Source organism: Rana temporaria, chromosome 2, assembly GCF_905171775.1.
Source record: "Rana temporaria chromosome 2, aRanTem1.1, whole genome shotgun sequence".
NCBI lineage: Eukaryota > Metazoa > Chordata > Amphibia > Anura > Ranidae > Rana > Rana temporaria.
Window position 1 is genome coordinate 429,928,428 of NC_053490.1, and position 21,671 is coordinate 429,950,098.

General features: G+C 44.6%; 1 protein-coding gene across 4 annotated transcripts in view; it reads right to left on the bottom strand.

Moving 5' to 3' along the window:
- METTL27 (methyltransferase like 27) overlaps positions 1–21,671 on the bottom strand; it is a 59,804-nt gene that overhangs the window by 29,225 nt on the left and 8,908 nt on the right. For 3 of the 4 annotated variants that reach the window (XM_040338296.1, XM_040338292.1, XM_040338294.1), the window contains exon 2: positions 4,768–4,942. In XM_040338296.1, coding sequence (XP_040194230.1) covers positions 4,768–4,887 — 120 coding nt within the window. In that variant the 5' untranslated portion in view covers positions 4,888–4,942. Of the gene's footprint in view, positions 1–4,767; positions 4,943–5,062; positions 5,082–21,671 lie in introns of those variants that run through there. The other variant, XM_040338293.1, reaches the window with a different exon arrangement.

Below are 21,671 nucleotides of genomic sequence, written 5' to 3' on the forward strand. Positions count from 1 at the left end.
AATGAGTGATTACAGTACATGTCAACAACAGCGGGTTCCAGCCATTGATTTGGACAGTGCAGTGTGTAGCTCTGCTGGCAAGAACTGAGGGAAAGGCTGCTATGGAGATAGATACATTTACTTTGCTAGGACCTGTGGATTTGGGGCGCCAGATGGAAATGGCTGTGCAGGAAGCCAGTAATATCCTGTGCCCAAAGGATGGAAATTAGGCTCCTATTCACATAAAAAAACAGGACTAACAGCAGACCAAATGCATATTGTTTTAATTGTGGAGGTAACCACCATAAGGGAGGCATAAAGCTGTGCCATACACAAGGCCAATAATGCAGATGCTGTTACAAACTGAACCACTTTGCTAAATGTTGCCGTTCCACGCCAAGTACATCTGTTCATAACTTAAAGCAGGCAGTTTGGGAGCCTGATGACTGGAAAGGTTTAGACAAGTGTTATTGTGTAGTCGCAAATGTAAAAATGTTGCTGCTGTTATACATAGAAACAATCATTGCCATTTTGAAAATGGCAACTTATGACCACCATTTTCATCACTAACATGGACTACTCTAACGGCCTACAGTGATACCCAGATTTCCGCCTTGTTGGGTAAGGTAACACAACATCACACACCAAAACAAGCACTTGTGAAGTTTTGCATTTTATACTGCTAAAACTGAAGCCAACCTAGTAGGGCAAGACTTGTTTCATGCACTAGGATTTAAAGTTCTGATCAGACAAGTGGCGCTGCGTCCATTCGGGGCACTCGGGCACTGCCTCCTCTCTCTAGCCCACCCTTCTCTCTAGCTATTCCCTCTGTGTACTATGGATAGATTCATGCATTGCATGTGAATCTATCCACGGCTGCTGTAGCCACCCCCATACAGGCATCCGGACCCTTTTCGGGCACCTGAATTACAGTAGCGGGGGGTGTTTTTGAAGCACCTGATTAGATCCATAGACTCCAATGGGCTTCAAAAAAGGTGCACTGCGAGCGAAAACCACTGCGTTTACAGTGCACCCAGGTGTGTTAGCAAAGCATATGAATATTTGCTTTGCTCACACAGTACCGCCTCTCAGCCAATCAGGTGCCCCGGATGTAATACCGGCACCTGGTTGGCAGAAGATAGAGGCGATCTCATTGTCTGCCTAGTAAAACAGGAAGAAGACACTCATGGAGGACACATGGAGGACACAGAGCTATCACCGTGCTACCTGTCCCAAAGCTCACCCCCTGACTTGCTGCCTGACCCACCACCACAATGGGGTAAGTGCCAGGCAGACAGCGGGTGGGGGGGGGGGCACAGTGGCTGCATATTATGGGCACAAAGGCTGCCCTATTCTATTGGCACTGTAGCGATTTTAAATAAAAAATGTCCTCATCCGCGGTGGTCTTCTTTCTTCTCCTCCTCACGCTGTCGCCTGGGAAATGGGGAGCGGTGTCTTCTGGGACCTTGTGTGTGTCCCAGGAGACATTCACACATTCACATACCGCCGCGCGACTCGTGCATGTGCAGTAGGGAACCGGGAAGTGAAGCCGCAATGCTTCACTTCCTGATTCCCTCACCGAGGATGGCGAAGGGGCAGCCGAGACCCAAGCAATTGCTCGGCTTCGGCTGCCGACATCGCGGGCACCCTGGGACAGGTAAGTGTCCTTATTAAAAGTCAGCAGCTACAGTGTTTGCATGCCTTAATCAAAAAGAATGCAGAATGGCAGTGGACACAAGACTGCTCCGAGGCTGTATGTGCCTTGAAAAACTGTATAGCATCTACACCAACACTTGCCCATTTTTTACCAAATGCACCATTTGTGGTATTTCCATTGTTGCTTTAGGTGAATTTTTATCAAACATTCACCAAGGGTTTCTGCAAGGGATAGACTGATACAGTTTAAAATTATGCAAAGAGTGTATTACACACCCACATGTTTATATAAAATATACCAGTCTATCTCAGCTTCCTGCTGGAGGTATGTTGCACCATCAGCGGGTTTTATTCATGTAATCTGGACCTGTCTGTCCCCAAATAAAACATTTTTTGGAAAGAGGTCGCTACGGTCATTTCCACTGTTACCACCATCAAGATCCCACTGACGGTTGAGGTGTGCCTGATGGGTCTAGTCAACCCTCTGGCTCATAGTCATGCAGTCAGAACCCTCCTAGGTCTATTACGCACGCAAGGCCATAGTACTCCGGTGGAAATCCTCTGCTACGCCATCTGTTAATCTTTGGAAACGGTTAATTAACTCTGCCCTCCCATTGTACAAGGCCACTTACTTGTCCAGAGGTTGTGCTAAAAAAAAAATCACAAAATGTGGGACATCTGGGTGAAATCCCCATCTACAAATGTGGACTCTCTAGATGACTAGAATATACTCTGTATAGTATTTCACTGTTTCTCAGTTAACATGACTTTGATCTCATGTTACACTAACCAGATAAGTTTTTGGGTATCTCAGTTCTGAGAGAGTATTCATCTTCATAGTGAGCCAGGCTCTGAAGATTTGTCGGGAAAGACATGTTTGTTTTGACCTGCATAGATGGTTCGAGTGTAACAAGTTTTTATTGGTTGCTTCTAGTTTTTTTTTTTTATGTTAGTTTTTTTTTTTTTTTTATGTTCGAGCCTGGGTATGCCCAAATAGGCTCTATTTTGTACCTCGTACTAAAATATTGCAATAAAAACAATAAAAAAGATAAAAAAACATTTACCAAGGGAACATCCTGTCAACCCTCGTACACACGACTGGTTTTCCCGGCAGGAAAACTGACAGGAGAGCATTTGGCCGGGAATCCCAGCCGTGTGTATGCTCCCTAGCAGTTTTTCCCGACAGGAAAACTGCCCAGGAAAAATAAAGAACCTGCTCTCTATTTTGCGGAATTTCTGGCAGAGTGTTTCCTGCCGAGAAAACCGGTCGTCTGTATGCTTACCTGTCCGCGGTAAACCCGCGCATGCTCGATAAGACTTTGATGCATGCGCGGTAGCATACAAGGTTAGTGTGGGGTGTAGCAAGATGGTGGCGACGGCATCGAATGTGACGAGCACCGTCTCGTCGTAGTCAATTACGTCACCGCATTCGTGCCATTCAAAAGAACAGCGGTTCTTTTGAGTGGCCGTCTGTATACACGGCTTTGCAAGGCAAGCTTGCCAGGAATCCCGTCAGGAAAACCAAAAAAAATTTCCTGACGGGATTTCTGTCCTGTGTGTACAGGGCTTCACTTTTTTTTCTTGAGCTCTTTTCTTAGCCAATTTTTTTTTTTCAGAATGTGAGTCATTGTCCTGTCTATGGTGGTATCACTTTCTCTATGGTACATTTTTTACCCTGAGAACTGATCACCAAGCCCCAACTTGCTTGTTGTCATAGTCAGGGTCTGGCCACTGTTCTTTTTACATACATAGTGTATATGGCATTTGACATTTGCTATAGGCCAGAAAGTATCAAGTAACAGATTATTTTTCCGGTGTTGTCCTCAATTAAGAAAAAGGACAGGAAAACCAAGAAGAGCAACCACTTAAAAAGGTTGTAAACCCTTGTGTTTTTTCACCTTAATGCACCCCCCCAGTCCCCCCTCTTTACTCACCTGAGCCCTTTGTTCCCTCGGTAGAGACGCGCTCTAGCTCTCTGCCCGGGGGTTCTCGGCTCTTGATTGGATAAATTGATAGCAGCGCAGCCCTTGGCTCCTGCTGCTGTCAATCAAATCCAATGACGCGGGTCCCGGGGGGGCGGGGCCAAGTCTGCCATTTTGTGGCACACAAATGCTGGACTTGGGAGCGCTTCTCCCAGGGGGTTTACCAATGCGAGCGCCGCCGGGGGACTATGACTAAGCATTAGTTGTTAATGCGAAACGCGTCAGCTGTCTATCCCACTGTATGCTGTTGTGTGCTGTGCATTTTTTCCTTTTTACAATAAAGAGCACGTCTTTTTTCAACAAGACTTTTTGGAGTGCGGCTGTCCATCCATTCTCCTACCTGCTTAATTCTATGCATTGCCAGCACCCGTGTGATTCCTGAGTGGACATTGATTATCTGCCTGTGCTCACCTGGAGCGGCGGTCTCCCTACCTATCGCCGCCGGGGGACCCCAGAAGACGATGATCGGGGCCACACTATGCAAAATGAACTGAACAGTGGAGGCAAGTATGATATGTTTTTTTTTTTTTTTTTAAAACATAGGTTTACTTTAATATATCCAATTTATCAGTCATCATGGTTACACCACAGGGCCTGGTGACTGCATCCCTCCAATCCTCAGTGAAACACACATAACTTAGATCTGCCTATGTAAACAAGGCAGATCTTTGTTCTGACAGTGTGGGAGGGATAGCTTTTCAAAGCAGGGAACAAAAAAGCACCTAACACAGTACACAAATAACTCTTTGATCGCCCTAGATGTTTAACCCCTTCCCAGTGCCATTAGTACAGTGACAGTGCATATTTTTAGCACTGATCACTGTATTAGTGTCACTGGTTCCCCCAAAGTGTCAAAATTGTCAGATTGTCTGACCCAATATCACAGTCCCGCTATAAGCTGCTGATCAGTATAAAAAAAATATAAATAAATAAATACAAAATCCCTAAATATATCCCATAGTTTACAGATGCTATAGCGTTCGTGTTAACCAATCAACATGGGCCACACACATTGTGTGTATATATATATATATATATATATATATATATATATATATATATACAGTATCTATCTATCTATCTATCTATCTATCTATCTATCTATACACACACACATGGTATTGAGGATATACATTTTTGCAGTTTGTACCTCTTCATACTGGGTGGCCCATTGGTTGTAGAACTGCAGCTTTTCAGCTGGGGAACAATCATTGTGTGCCGAGGCAACCTTATTTCTCACTTGTTGAAGGCTCTTAGTTTTTGATTCCATGTTAGAAGTCAGGGTTATACAAACATGGGTGTGGCTTGCATGTGAATTTCACCACCTAAAATAAAAAAAAGAGAAATGTGACACATGCATAAATTTGTTATAGAAAATATATAAATTATGTTTTTTTTTTCCTCATTATTATTAGGCATCTTCATATGATCAAAAGACAACTAACAAATCCACCAGACTAAGGAGTTCCTTGCTTGACTGGAGAGAAGCATAGAAAGATTGAGTAAAGGAATGTCTGTACTTGTTTTAGTCCAAAAGAATGTTGTGATAAAAAAAGGCCTTGAGTAGAAATGAATAAAAGGAACAGCCTCTTATGAGGCTACTATAAGGCCATTGACCTTCATGGAAAAACGCATTGTGGGTTGAGGATTTGATTTTAGGGAGGCAAGTTTCTTTTCCAGAATGAAATATTTTATTGGGGTGGGTCCAAAACAAGTAAAAAATAAGATATACCTGTGCTTAAATCGCAAAAGCTTCTACATGTATATAATCCATCAGGTGCGAAAGGGGCTAGACCAGAGTTTTTTTCTCAGAAAATAGGTGCAGGAACTTAACCACGACCTGTTCAGATTTCACAAACAGTAGAAGGGTCTTAAAGGGGCATTAAATTACAGAATTGCATTACATACAGAGTGCAGAGTTCAGGGGGGTTATACACAGAGTGCAGAGCTGGCACTTGTAAACACAGAAACCAGACTTCTGTGTTTTACAAGTGATTGTGGTGAGCAGGCACCAAAGGGTCTGAGCCAGAGGTGGTGGAACTGAGTTCCCCCAAGTTTCCTCTGAAAAAACGCCCTCTGCGTGACCACATGTTATCTAGAAAACTTTGCAATATAAAAACAGGGGCCCGGATTCACAATGGAGTTACGACGGCGTATCTCCGGATACGCCGTCGTAACTCTGAGTTGCGTGGTCGTATCTATGCGCCTGATTCATAGAATCAGTTACGCATAGATTTCTATTAGATCCGACCGGCGTAAGAGACTCTCTTACGCCGTCGGATCTTAACTGCATATTTACGCTGGCCGCTAGGGGCGTGTACGCTGATTTACGCCTAGAAATATGTAAATCAGCTAGATACGCGAATTCACGAACGTACGCCCGGCCGACGCAGTACAGATATGCCGTTTACGCTAGGCTTTTCCCGGCGTAAAGTTACCCCTGCTATATGGTGGCGTACATGCGGCGTACCAATGTTAGGCATGGCCATCGTTCCCGCGACGAAATTTGAAAATGTTACGTTGTTTGCGTAAGTCGTCCGTGAATGGGGCTGGACGTCATTTACGTTCACGTAGAAACCAATACGTCCTTGCGGCGTACTTTGGAGCAATGCACACTGGGATATTCCACGGACGGCGCATGCGCCGTTCGTGAAAAACGTTAATCACATCGGGTCACATAACATTTACATAAAACACGCCCCCCTGTTCCACCTTTGAATTAGGCGGGCTTACGCCGGCCTATTTACGCTACGCCACCGCAACTTACGGAGCAAGTGCTTTGAGAATACAGCACTTGCCCGTCTAAGTTGTGGAGGCGTAGCGTAAATAGGATACGCTACGCCGGAACAAAGATACGCCGATCTACGAGAATCTGGCCCAGGGATTTTAGCTCACATACTTTGCAAATCAATTTTAAGCTGGCCAACTGCATTAAAGTAATCCCTCTCTGGCCAGTCTCTATTCTGCTCTGTAAAATGCAATATTATGCAAAAAACATACCTGTGCTCAAATGCCAATAGGTTCTACATATATGTACAGTGCCTTGAAAAAGTATTTGTACACATTTCCACATTTTGTCATCTTACAACCAAAAACGTAAATATATTTTATTGGGATTTTATGTGATAGACAACACAAAGAGGCACATAATCGTGAAGTGGAAGAAAAATGATAAATGGTTTTATCAAATTTTTTACAAATAAATATGTGAAAAGTGTGACATGCATTTGAATAAATTCATTTTTTTAATATATATATATTTTTGGGATATGTATTATAGCAAAAAGTAAAAAAAAATGAGGTAATCAAATACCACCAAAAGAAAGCTCTATTTATGGGAACAAAAGGACGTCAAAAATTGTTTGGGTACGGCGTAGCACGACCGTGCAATTGTCTGAAAAAGCAACACAGTGCCGTATCGCAAAAAATTGCCTGGAAATTCCGATCGTGTGTACGCGGCATCAGGCTCATTCCGATCAGGTCTATCTGTCAGTTTTTCAGATGGACCTGATCAGAAGGCACTATTCCTTCCTATGGATAGGCAGGTGCAAATGGATGTAGATTTTACACAGCATCCCAACTTTTTGGGAATTGGTGTTGTAAATCAAACATTTGATCTTTGGGCCTGCGCTAACAAAGCTCCCCAAAGCACTTAAACCAGAATTGCATAATTTTTCGAACGCACTACACCACAGCACACAGTTGGCTCACATCTGTTCATTATAGGGTACAAAGCAAGTGCATTCCACTGTATCAAGTGCTTTGGGTGCCAAAATGATTAGCACCACAATGTATCATGCTGTGTTTCATATGTGTTCCAGAAGCAGTGTTGACAACCGTCAGTATTTTTACTGGCAGCCAGTAAAAAAACATCACTTTTCTCCTGCCAATAAATGCCAGTAAGAGGAAAAGGTTGCCAGTAAAAAATATGGCTGTGACGCTTGGCTCGGGAACTGGGCATGTGCAGCTCATGTCTGGAGCCAGCCAGGACCATCCAAGTGCCTGCTACAGTGTGTTTGGGTGGTACCGGCAGGGTGCCGGGTCTGGCAGAGACGGTGCCTGAGCGAGATGTGTGATGTCAAGGGGCAAGGGAGCCAAGCAGAGCGGCCAGAGCCTGGTGTGCGGGTCTGTGGGATGGGAGCAAGTCCCTGAGCCACTTACTTACTATCGTATTTTCCGGCGTATAAGACGACTTTTTGGATGCAAAAAAATGCATCCAATCTCGGGGGTCGTCTTATACGCTGGTGACAGTCTCCGTGCTGCGAGCGTCCATGATTTAAAAGCCGCTCCATCTTCTCAGCGTGTCCTGTGATAGGCGGAACACAAATCTTCCCAGCAGCGCCTCTGTTCTGTGTTCCTCCTATCACAGATGCCTTCTAATCCTCGGACGAGAGGACGTCCGTGATAGGCGGAACACAGAACAGAGGCGCTGCTGGGAAGATTTGTGTTCCGCCTATCACAGGACACGCTGAGAAGAAGGCGCGGCTTTCAAATCATGGATGCTCGCAGCATGAAGTCTGTCACGGGCCTGGAAACAAATCAGCAAAACGTGACTGATGGCACTGTTGGCACAGTGGGGGAAAGTGATGGCACAGTGGGGGGAAAGTGATTGCACAGTGGGGGGAAAGTAATGGCACAGTGGGGGCAAGTGATGGCACAGTGGGGGCAAGTGATGGCACAGTGGGGGCAAGTGATGGCACAGTGTAGACAAGTGATGGCACAGTGTAGGAAAGTGATGGCACAGTGTAGGAAAGTGATGGCACAGTGGGGGCAAGTGATGGCACAGTGGGGGCATGTAATGTAATGGCACAGTGAGGCATGTAATGTAATGGCACAGTGAGATTTGAAAAAAGCCTGTTTCTGTCAGCGGTTCCGGCTACCCTTCAGCTTCCAGAAAGACTAGTAGGAAGGGGGTAGTCTTATATGGCGAGTATATACCAAAACCAACATTTTTCCTGGAAAATTAGTGGGTCGTCTAATACGCCCAGTCGTCTTATATGCCGGCAAATACGGTATATTGAAAATAAAATAAGAAATATGCTTTTTACCTTAATATCTACCTTACTGAAACTTGCACTTACAACTGTAATTTGGTAACTTTTGGAAATGCCAGTAAAAACTTGGTGGTGCCAGTAAATTTTGGGTGTCGCGTCAGTAAATTTCAATCTGGTAGGTTGGCAACACTGTCCAGAAGTCTTGTGTTGTAATGGCTAGACAATGCAGTGACTTGAGCAGTAAGTAAAAAAGGCCAGAATGTAAGATTATACACATGCCCTGCTGTACTTTCCAATTATACATACTTAACAAATGCTTGGAGGATGAAGCCTTAGTAGAATGTGAGCCATCAGTTCAACCTTGTAAGTCAAGCAGCCAAATGAAATTGTGTTTTATTAGGTCTCATCACTCAGTACCACTGCTGGCTATATTGAGTACTTGCATATTGATATAAGCTCATTAACTGTTCCTTCATATCACATTCCCACACCCATAACCTGTATTTTGGCCCCATATCTAGTATTATTAGCATGCATTTCTTTCCAGTTATGAATCTTTAAATTGGACTTGGGAGTGTAATATTCATATTTTCCTGAAATCGTGAAGGAAGATTATTACATTTAAACAATTGCTGAGGAATGGCTCTACCATTCCAGCCCTTTTGTGTCAGCTGCACTAATGCAGAACATTCTCATAGTTTTAGATGGAATTTGGATATTTTCACTACAACACAAAAGAATGAAAAACGCCTTCATAGCGACTGCTGGTGGCTGTAGCGCAGTCCTGGCTGGGACACTGGTTTTGCTGATTTGCCAAAGGTGCGGTCTCTCGAATAGAAACAAAAATATACGACTTTCTATAAAATCTTTTCTCCAAATTTTATAAAAAAAATTGTAAAATGAGTATTCAATCACTAAACAGTTCATATATAATAAGAAAGAGAAATAAACTGACACGTAATCCTCATATTAAATACTTTTATGGCTGAATTATAATATTTCACACCATCAGTTAAGCCTCTGTGGCAAGAGAAAATGAATACTCCCTCTGGTGGAGAACAGGTGCACCAGGCAGCAGTGACACGGACCAGAGTCAATAATGTAATGTAAAAGCTCTTACATAGTCATGGTCTATAAGCCTAAAAAGCTGGATGGGGCATAAAAGCTACTAACAACATTTATAGCTATGTGCAACAAGTCCCAGTAGCCTATTATAGCTTAACATATCTGAAATTAAGCCTTGATCCTCAGAGCAGACTCTGTGACAGATTTGCTTAGAATCCAATGGTGATTTCAATACGCTAGGCGGGTATCACTTCTTAACACAACAGGGAGGAAAAGCTTGTGTATGTATATATAAAAAGATTATAGCAATGTGACCAGGCTGCGTAACCATAAAATATCCATCCATAAAAGGAAACCTCCACAAGGGTATTAGAAGAAAAATCCAGCAGGAGCTACAGAGTATAAAAAAGAGGAGAGGCGCCTCTAAGTGTAGCAATATGTTGCTAAATGTTATATCTTCATTAAATGTAACCATATTGCTACACTTAGAGGCTCCTCTCTTCTCTTTTATAATTAGTTGTGACATGGCGCTACTTGTATATCAAAACATCGCTTATATATCAAATCATCATTTATTTAAAACATGTTGCTCGTCTTGCAAAACGCTCTCAGATCAAGGTTTTACTGAATAAATATATATATATATATATACACAAATATATATATATATATATATATATGTAGCGCTACCCACGGAGGAGCCGAGCCGCTGGTTAGATTTGGGATCGGCGTATTTAAGTTACCTCCGCGATGTGTCTAGGGGAAATGATGGTGATGAGAGCAGTAATGGAATGTCCAGGCTGTTGGTTGACGTTTTCAATGCTTTATTTCTGGTCCAACATGACCAACAGTCAACTTGAGGTGGATAGTATAGATTGGTGAAAAGAGAATAAACAGATTCAGGCTATGGATAGAAGAAGCAGTCCTGCCTCCAATAATTTCACTTGTCACATCGCCACTCCAGCCGGAGTGGTTAAAGTGCCCCTGGACAGACCCCTCTCACAGGCCTGGCAGCCAGAGCGTCACTTAGAGCTTTCTGGGGAGGGACGGGTCTCTGCCACAGACCCGGCTCTATTGGATTCTTTTGGATTGGTAAGGGACCCCTGCCACAGGCCCAATGTATCAAGAGCGTGAATAGTAGAGCGAATCCTCCCCGTTAATGATCAGCCTGTCGTCTAAGCCCTGTTGGATCACCTGCCTCCGGGTTCACCTCAGACCGACTCCCCATCGAACAGCACAACTCGCTTGGGATCTTCTTGGGGAGGGATGGGGAACCCAGTCAATTACTGGGGCCCCTTTGCAGCATCAGTTGCTCCGGGCCATGAGGGCCCAGAGTCAGGAACTCCGCGTAGCACGTGCGCCCTGGCCTGGTAGGTCATATCGCCGGGGCCCGTGTTGTACGCACACCCTAAAGTTGGGTGCCGCACCTGGAACCAGGAACCCGCAAAGAACCCTGAACAACAGCCACGCCACAGAAATACCCCTCCCAAGCATGCTCCGCGAGGGAAAACTCCTCTAATTGGCTGCTGGGAAGAAGCGGTTCCGCCTGGACCCCTTTGGCGCCACCTGTCATCCAGAGATGAAACGGCATCTCTGGAGCACAGAATGACCCACAGGACAGTTCAGGGCTGGCGACAGCCAAATTGAAATAAATCAACATGGATGAGAGCAAATAAGTCTCTCATCCCACTAAATTTAAACATAGCACCTGTACTGATAATTACACAGGCGCTACATATATAAATATATATATGAACTATAAACTCAAGGGCTTATGAATAAATGGTTGGGGAACAAATCAATTGAGTTTCTATTATTTCTTATGGTTAAATTTGCTTTGATATACAAGTGCTTTGGATTACAAGCATGTTTCTGTAACGAATTATGCTCGCAATCCAAGGTTTTACTGTGTGTGTGTATATATATATATATATATATATGAAACTGTTGAACTTTTTTCAAAGGCTATCACACTACCACTAAATCACTATTGCTAAATCCCTAGGGGTAGATCCACAGAGCGAGTACGCCGGCGTATCTACTGATACGCCGGAGTACTGTCAAATTTCCTGCGTCGTAGCTTTAGTTTGAATCCTCAAACCAAGATACGACAGCATCTGGGTTAGATCCGACAGGCGTATGGCTTCGTACGCCTTCGGATCTTAGATGCAATACTTCGGCGTCCGCTGGGTGGAGTTCTCGTCGTTTTCCGCGTCGAGTATGCAAATTAGCTATTTCCGACGATCCACGAACGTATGTGCGGCCGTCGCATTCTCTTACGTCGTCTCTAGTTGGCTTTTTCCGGCGTATAGTTAAAGCTGGTGTTTTGCGGCGTATAGTTAGACTTGCCATGTTAAGTATGGCCATCGTTCCCGCGTTTATTTTGAATTTTGTTTTTTTTTGCGTAAGTCGTCCGTGAATCGGAATGGACGTAATTCACGTCTATGTTAAAAAAAATGACGTCCTTGCGACGTCATTTAGCACAATGCACGGCGGGAAATTTAGGGACGGCGCATGCGCAGTTCATTCGGCGCGGGGACGCGCTTCATTTAAATGAAACACGCCCCCTAATCGCCGATTTGAATTACGCCGCCAGAGATAGACGACGCCGCCGTAACTTACGGCGCAAAATCTTTAAGGATTCGAAATAAAGCCAGGTAAGGTACGGCGTCGTAGCGGATCTCTGATACGCTGCGCGGGTGCAGATCTCTGTGGATCTGTACTTTTGCAAAAAAATGTTTTTCCAGTGAGACAATTTACATAAGGGAGTCCAAACAAACCCTTTGCTTAATGATTTGTGTGTGCGCATGTGGGGGGCGGGGCATTAGGAACCCTGTTGTTTTTTTTAATTACTATCCAATACCCTACTAAGAAGATTTCCCTTTTAATACTGACATGTTTTGCAACACCATCACAGGGAGAAGTATGTTTCTTTTTAGTATTGCAGGGATCTTTTTTAGCTTAATATTGCTGTCTGCATCCCTGTTACAGATTTCCCACCAGTTTCTGTCTGGTGACAACGTTCTCACCATAACAGGATATGAGGGGTCTCTCTGTAAAACCATAAAAGGGGTTTTTAATATGACCCAAATCTATTCACGTAAAAAAAATTGGACATATGGACATACAGTGGACATACAGCGCTTAGACGCTCACTTCACAGTGGGCATTTGGCGCCTAATTAAGCTCAAAAATCAATCAATCAAACTTGGATTACAAGCATAATCCGTTACAGAAGAATGCTTGTAATCCAAAGTACTTGCATATCAAAGCGCGTTTCCCCATAGAAGTCAATGGAAACGAAAATAATTAGTTCCACATTGACTTCTATGGCATGCAATACCGCATGTGGCCAGAGGTGGGGGTGCCAGAGAGACTCGGAAATACTCGGAGAACGTTCGGCTGCCCTTGGAAACCCCCGGGAAAGGAGTATCTCTAAGTGTTTCCAAACGGCTTCGAATGGCTCCGATCAGCTCTGGCGCCTCCGCAACTCTGGTTAAATGCAGTATTGCACACCGCAGAGGCTTGAATCCTGCTCGTTTTGTGAGACAACACTCGCGTAACTGCATTACTCGCAATCAGAGGTTCCACAGGTTCCACTGTATACTTAAAGGAGATGTAAAGTAAAAAAAATTCACCTTAATGCAATCTATACATTAAGGTGAAAAAACATCTGATGCTGCCGCCCCCCCCGGAGCCCCCGTTATACTTACCTGACCCCTCGAAAGTCCCGAGATCCTCTTCGCCGCTCAGTCTAGCTGCTGATTGGCTAAAGCGGATGGATTGAGAGCAGCCATTGGCTGGCGCTGCTGTCAATCATATCCAGTGACGCGGCGCGAGGGGCGGGGCCGAGTGATACAGTGAGCAGCTATGGCCCGCAATTACTCCCCACCATGCGAGCTCTCTCGCATGACTGTGGTCAGTACTTGCAGGGAGGACCAGAGACGTGGATCGGGGCCACTCTGTGCAAAACGAACTGCACAGTGAAGGTTTGGGTGACCACATTTCCAAACTACCATTCAGCGACACCCTCCCTTCTCAAAAAATTAGCTTGTACTGTAACGAATCACAGCACAGTGATTGGACACAAGAGGCGGGATTTATGATTTCTCCAATCACAAAAAGGGGGCGGGATTGTGCTCCTCCAGGCATTCCCATCCAGGACAAGTACTGTCAGTGAGTAAAGCGGTGATGTGGCTGCCTTTTTTGGGGGCATCAGATTGGCCCGGGGAGGTGGATGTGTGAGTTTCATTCCGGGACACTGTATTGTCCTGGAATGAATGTGCCCGGGACAGACCTGCAAAATGCGTGACTGTCCCGGGCAATCCGGGACACGTGGTCACCCTAGTGGAGGTAAGTATAACATGTTAGTAACCCTTTAAAGCTATTTATGACAGCTACAAAGCTGAATTCCATGCTGACGTCTAATCTCTCTCTGGATGCCGGGTGGTCAAATAACCTCACCAGTATTTCAAATTCACTTTAGCCTCCAAAGCCAATACAGGGCTGTATTTTGGCGCCATACCACCCTTAGATTCCCAATGATGTATAATCTAGTAAGAATGTGGAGTCCAGTGGAAAAGAAAGGGGTGGTGGAGTTATCACTGAAGTCTCCAGAAGATAAAAGAAGCCAGTTGGTGATTCAACCCCCAGTTGCCCACCTGAAAAAATAAATGAGTGCAGTAACAGTGGAGAATTGCAGTGTTGAAAGATCCCAACTCTATATTACCGTACTTACTACCATGGTGTCAATGCAAAAAAGAAAAAGCCCGAACCACTGACTTTCCACTGTTGAATACTCACCAATACCAGCAGAAATTGAAATAGTGAAGCAGATTTCCGCAATGTTCCAGTGTGTTCTACAATGCCGTGATCTGCTGCATCATATGCTACAGATTTGCTTTAGAGAGTGTTGATGTGTTAGAGATTTAGAACGTATGCCAAAAGTTTATCTACAAAATCGATAGCCGCATATGCCATCATTAATACCACATTAACACAAAATCACAAGCCATATATTACCAACAGGCAAATTGTGATGGTGTCTTTTAAAAAGGAGTTCCAGTGATTGCACGTTTCCCAGATATGACTAAACAGCTGGAAGAGGACCTCAAAGTCTAACTTTCTCTAGTTTCTGGAAGACCATTGATGTGGCTTTCCTAACTCCAGATCAAGAGAACTACAGTCTCTCAATGAAATGATGTGTTGTAAACTTGCTGGCTGCAATTACTCAAATGGGTTACTTCCCAGAACTTCACTTGTTTGGTCTTGTGAATAAAGCAAAACTATTGGTAAGCTCTGCCTGGCCTCTTCGAGACAGTTTATGTTCCCCAGACACCATATTGAAAATATATTTTAATTTAGACGCTCTATATAATTTAAAAGCTCACAAAAAGCATCTGCCAACCAAAGATTAACTCCACAGAGCCAAGGAGTCTATAGGGATTCAACAATGTTCCAGGATTACCCTCACATCCCTCCCTTGCAGGTGCTGCTTCAATTCTGCCAGCCAAGTTTGGATTATTCTGGCTATTCTAGATGATGCCAGATTTGTAGTAGAAGGCAACAGTGAGCGATTGACCTTGTCTGCATCTTGGGAGAACAGGTTCACTTCACTGTGCAAACCCACAGATACACTACGAGACAGTTGCCCAAGTAGTTTTATTTCAATAGGAATGCTAGACGATCGTGATGTCTAATATCTACCTTCCGATCCCAGAAGTCATGTCAGGTAATGTATTTCAAGACGAATAGTTTTTTGCCCAAGATGTATTTTCCCCAGCTGATAGACAAAATGTTCTTCCAACGTAGCACTGGTCTGTGCACATCTGAGAAAGCACAAAAGAGTGATTGTATGATATAACATGCATGCTTGTCTATGGGCCTGTCAGATGGCCAAGACATCATTAAGCAACTGTGTTGTTTGCCAAAATCATAGGTCATAGAAGAGATTTTACAGGGCACTTTCAGGCTCGTAATCTTGTCATTTTCCAGTGCCAGTCACACCAACATAATGCAGAAATGGCCAACGCAGTAATTTTAAATTTGTGATTGCTAGTTGTAAAAACCACTGGCAGGAAAAGCTTTTTGCCTATAATTGCCCTTATTCATAAACCTAATGGCCCATTCACATTGTGGTAATGTGCGGTATAATGCACTGTGTCATGGATATACAATAAAGTCTGGCAGCTTACCTGATCTCCATGTGTTCATTAGAGGCCTGACCCTCCTTCTGACTGTCTTTTATCACCTTCCTCCCTGTATTGCTCCAACCTAGGCCATCCCAGGAAGCCTATATTAACCACTGCACTGCTGGTCTGCCTTGCTGTTCAACCGTGTTGTTAGCTTTAGTTCCTGTCTGCAGTGTGCTACGATTATCTTCCTGTGTACAGTTTTGGGCTCGTCCCTGACTTCTTCTGTTTGCCTGTGATCCTGACCTCGGTTACCCTTGTCTGCCTGTTGCCCTGACCTCGGCTTACCCATCACTACCGCTTGTCCTGCTTGCTGCTTCCCCTCTCTCCCTGCGGAGCGTGACCTAGGGGATCCCAGGGGTCGCGACCTGGATCCAGCTGCCGCAAAGGCCATCCTCACCACTAGAGGCTCTGGCGAACACATAGCTGGATCTTAGACTCCACGCCCTGGGCGATCTTGGGTTTCATGCTTCCTCTCTAATTGCAGCAGTCGGCCATAGGGTTCACTACCCTGTGGTGCATCCCTGACCCTGACAGGGTGTACTTGTCACCTGGCCACAGGTGACCTGACACACTGATTACCGCACAATAATGCAACACATGAATCAAAGTCCATTGGTGTGCCATTCATTTTACATTGCACACACATTGGAGTACTTGGTTACAAAAAAGGGTAAATGTCCATTTTCGGTGTGGTAAAGTGTATGTATAGCCGTTTTTGTTTTGGATAGAGTTGGGAAGGGTTAAAACCCGTGAGAGTTTATATATTTTATTGTGTCTCTTAAAGTGTAGGAAACTTTTGTCTAAAGCCCTGTCCACACGGCCCGGATTCTCGTCAGGAAAAAAAAATAGTTTTTCCTGACGAGATTCCTGGCAAGATTTTCTTGCCAGCCGAGTGTACACACGTATGATTGAAAAGAACTGCGGTTCTTTTGAATGGCACAAACACAGTGACGTCATTGCGTATGACGAGCAATGCGCTCCTCACATTCAATGGTGTCCGCGCCATCTTGCTTCACCCTACCTATGCCTTGGAAGCTACCGCGCATGCATCAAAGTCATTTTGAGCATGGAGACAGGTAGGTATACACACGCTCGGGTTTCTCGGAAGTAAAAAACTGCCGAGAATCACAACGAGAAAATAGAGAGCAGGTTCTCTATTCTTCTCGTCTAGATTCTGGGCAGTTTTCTTGACGAGAAACCTCAAAGCCTCGTACACAAGCACGGTATACTCAGCAAGAAAGCTCTGCCAGCAGTTTTCTTGCTGTTTGCTGCCGAGAAAACCGTGCGTGTGTACAAGGCTTTATTCCCTAGAACACGTGTCTTCATTGGAGGGTTTTCCCTACAGCTGGCCACATATGCCTCAAACTTTAGATGATTCCCGCTGGCTCCTAAATCCGAGCAGTGTATGGCCCTGCTGGCACTGCTTTGTTGAACAAAAGTCGATTATTCAATCAACTTTTATCGAAGGAATCTGTTGAAAATTTGTCAGTCGTACAGCTCCTGCATCCAATCAGATCGATGACACTGACTGTCAGAATACAATAGCCTGGTATGGGGGGGATTTGGCCTTGCCCGCTGGTAGCATATGTAGCGACCTGCTCCTGTTGGGCTGGTGCTGCTTTAAATTTAGGGGGAAGTCTGGGAGTTAGTTGATTATAGTTAGGATCTGTGCATACAAGATCAAGCAACCTTTTTATGCAATGCAGAAGATTAACCCCTTAGGTTCCACAGTGAGTATAACAAGCATGCTTTACTGCATATACAGGCTGATTTTACTGTTGTGGGTTTAGTAACACTTTAAGCTATTTATTGGGGAATACCAAAAATTTTATTTAGCTTTTTATTCTTGTCTGTTTCCCGATACCACCCAACAGTCCCAAGTTCCACAGGACAGTCCCGATATTTAAAAAAAATACCTGCATCCCAAGGATCCAGGCCTCAACTGACTGGCAGCTGGGTGCTGCAATACATACGCCTGCACCTGGCTTCAGCTTCTTTTCTGCTCTGTTATACAGAGTGATCTCCTGTTGGAAATGAGTGCTAGTTCCTGCAGAGGACACAGGGATTGGATAGTTATGTAATCCAATGAAGACCAATGACCCTTACGGACACAATGGCCCTCCCTCCACACAGTACTGGTGCTCCCCTCTCTCTACAGAGAATTAATAAGCCTTCATTCCCTCCACGATGCCCCAGTGCCCCCTCTTTCCCTCCACAGAGTACCAGTGACCCCTCTCTCCTTTCTCAGAGCACCAGTGCCCCACTCCATCCACAGAGCAATATTGCTTGCCAAAAAGCACCAGTACCCACTCCCTCCACAGTCTGTCACTGGGGCCCAGCCACAGCTTTAAATGTCCCGGGCCAACATGGTCCCGAAACCAGGAACACAGCATGACACGTGCACCCCGGCCTGGTAGGCCATCTCGCCTGGGAGCTGTGATGCGTGGTCACCCTAAAGGTGGGTGCCACCTCAGGAAAAGAACCCCCTGCATTAATGGTGTCAGCTCCAGAAGTACCCTCCCCCAGCATGCCCTGTGAGGGAAACTCCTCCTGATTGGCTGCTGGCAAGAGGCACATCAGCCTGAACTCCACTGACGCCACCCGTCACCCCGGGGTGGTACAACACCCCAGCAACAACAGAACGGACCCACAGCACAGCCCAGCCGAAACAGAAGCCCTTTGTAAAATTGCAATCAGAATCAGAGTCAACTACACTCTGATTATCCCTTAACTTTTAACAGCACCGGTACTTGGAAGTACACAGGCGCTACACTTTACAACCCCTTTAAGGGATTTACACTTTGCATTTGAAGCTAGAACAAAGTAATAATGAACACAAAGTTGCATTAACTTGTGTCTTTTATATCTGCATGAATTTCAGCTTTAACATTACAAGATTATTGTTACAAAAGAACAAATGAGTGCACTTGGAGATTTCCACTTAAAGGGGTTGTAAAGGTACAATTTTTTTCCCTAAATAGCTTCCTTTACCTTAGTGCAGTCCTCCTTCACTTACCTCATCCTTCCATTTTGCTTTTAAATGTCCTTATTTCTTCTGAGAAATCCTCACTTCCTGTTTTTCTGTCTGTAACTACACACAGTAATGCAAGGCTTTCTTCCTGGTGTGGAGTGTCGTGCTCGCCCCCTCCCTTGGACTACAGGAGAGTCAGGACGCCCACTAACACACAGCTCCTTTCTCTATCAGCAACGTAGAGAGCGTCCTGACTCTCCAGTAGTCCGAGGGAGGGGGGCGAGCACGACACTCCACACCAGGGAGAAAGCCTTGCATTACAGTGTGGAGTTACAGACAGAAGAACAGGAAAGTGAGGATTTCTCAGAAGAAATAAGGACATTTAAAAGCAAAATGGAAGGATGAGGTAAGTGAAGGAGGACTGCACTAAGGTAAAGGAAGCTATTTAGGAAAAAAAAAAATGGTACCTTTACAACCCCTTTAAGTTCATTCCACCAATTGATATCAAGCCTTTTTTTTTTTTTTTTTAATCATACAGCTTGGCAGAAAAATGTCATTAATACACAACTATTCTATACAGTACAATCTTGCAGGCTGAATGCTTTTGTATCCTTTGGAACCATATACTCATGATTGGCTCTAGTGATCATATCGTAATAGAATGTTATTATAAACGTTGGATCTCTTGAAACAGACTTACACAGGTCCAGACTACAGGCCCCATCAGCGACTAATTTGTATATGTGCCAAGGTAGTATCACAGTGATTGATTTTACTTGGTGCTTTAAACATGGCCATTAAAGGGCAACTCCACATGCATGGGGAGCAGGGTAGGATGAAAAGTAAAATGTAATCACTCTCATCTGCATGCTATAATTCCATTGTTTTAAAGTTAAAAATCTTTTGAGACCCATTAACTTGGCTCTATCTCTGGTTGTGCTAATTATCAGCCGCACACAAGTCAGTGGAAAATTTTCAGCATCCAAACACTGGAGGCAAAAGCTAACAGGTCAAATAAGCCACATAGCTTACAATTTATAGCGGTCTGTTTATCTGGAAATGAAATACTCAAAAAGGGATAATGTGTCCCACATTGTAAAAATGTAATGGAGTCCTATGTTTATTATAGTTGTGCAATGCCTTTCCAAACTCAAATGTCCTTATATTTTATAGTATAGGGCATTAGTATTTCCATCACCATTAAAGTGGTCCAAGGCATTAACATACTGTCGTATAAATGTGCTAATTTCACTATAGCATAACACTACTATAATGAACTAGAAAACTCCTTGTGACAAAAACAGCTCTTTAAATGTTAAATAAGTAAGTCAATTGGGGCTCATTCAGCTCAGAGTTGCAGGCAGGCAGCCCATAGAAGTGAATGCACATGCAGCGGCTGCACGGACACAATCGCATGTCAAAGTTTGTCATGTGGACAGGAGTGGGTGCATGAATCTGTACGCATAGGCCCGGATTCACAAAGCACTTACGCCGACGTATCTCGAGATACGCCGCGTAAATGTAAATATGCACCGTCGTATCTATGCGCCGTGCCCACAAACTGAGATACGCCTAAAAATAGGCTTCATCCGACCGACGTAACTTGCCTACGCCGGCGTATCGTAAGCGCATATTTATGCTGGGCACATTTGCCGCTCCCATGGATTTTCTATGCACATATGCAAATGAGGGAGATAAGCCGATTCACGAACGTACTTGCACCCGGCGCATAATATACCCGGTTTGCGTAAGTCGTACGTCCAGCGTAAAGTTATTCCCCATATATGAGGCGCAACCCATGCAAAGGTATGGACCAGTGAACTCAAGCCGTCGTATTTTACGTTGTTTACATTGTACGTGAATATGGCTGGGCGTAGGTTACGTTCACGCCGTAGGCATTCGTTCCGACGTGATTCTGAGCATGTGCACTGGGATGCGTCCACGGGACGGTGCATGCGCCGTTCGTTATTCGTATCTATCTGGCGCTTGGCCCATCATTTGCATGGGGTCACGCCTCATTAGCATGGCTCACGCCCACTTCCACTTACGACGACTTACGCCTAAGAAACCCAGCCCAGATTTGGCAGCACTGTGAATCCAGTGCTTGTCTCTCTGCGCTGCGTCGTCGTAATGTAAAAAAGATATGCTACGGCGGCATAAATATGCGCCGATGTATGTGAATCCGGGCCATAGTGTTCTTATCCATGCACCCGCCCCTGCCCACATGTCAGGGGGGGGGAGGGGCTCAGACTGAAATAATAACTTGAAACATAGTAACTCTTCAAAATCCCAAACCAATAAAAGTCTTTAGATGGAATGCTACTCTAACCTTATGATGCAAGGGCTCTCCACTTTTTTAGGGTCAATGAGGTTTTTAGGAGATTCTGCTGGTATAGCTTGGGAATATTGACATTTCAGCCTTTTTTTTATTTTATTGATATTATTATTAATGTAACATATACTGAAGTTCTGTAATATATACAGGGCTCAAAATTTCAAGTCCTGAGCTACTAGCCAGGCCTCAAAGCATGCTCGCCACCAGTTGCCCCGCCCAACCCCTACCATGTCCTGCCCCTAATCCCGCCCCTAGACACGCCCTCATAAATCTCATTAAATTACACTTAAATGTTTTATGTAGAATTAAGTAATAAATATTAACAACAACTTAATCCATGCCCAAAAAATGCAGCCTGCCCATGTCTACCAATGCAGCAAAATGTCCCCACATTGCAGCCAGAGTCCCCCCTCACTACCCACATTGCAGCCAGAGTCCCCCCTCACCACCCACATTGCAGCCAGAGTCCCCCCTCACCACCCACATTGCAGCCAA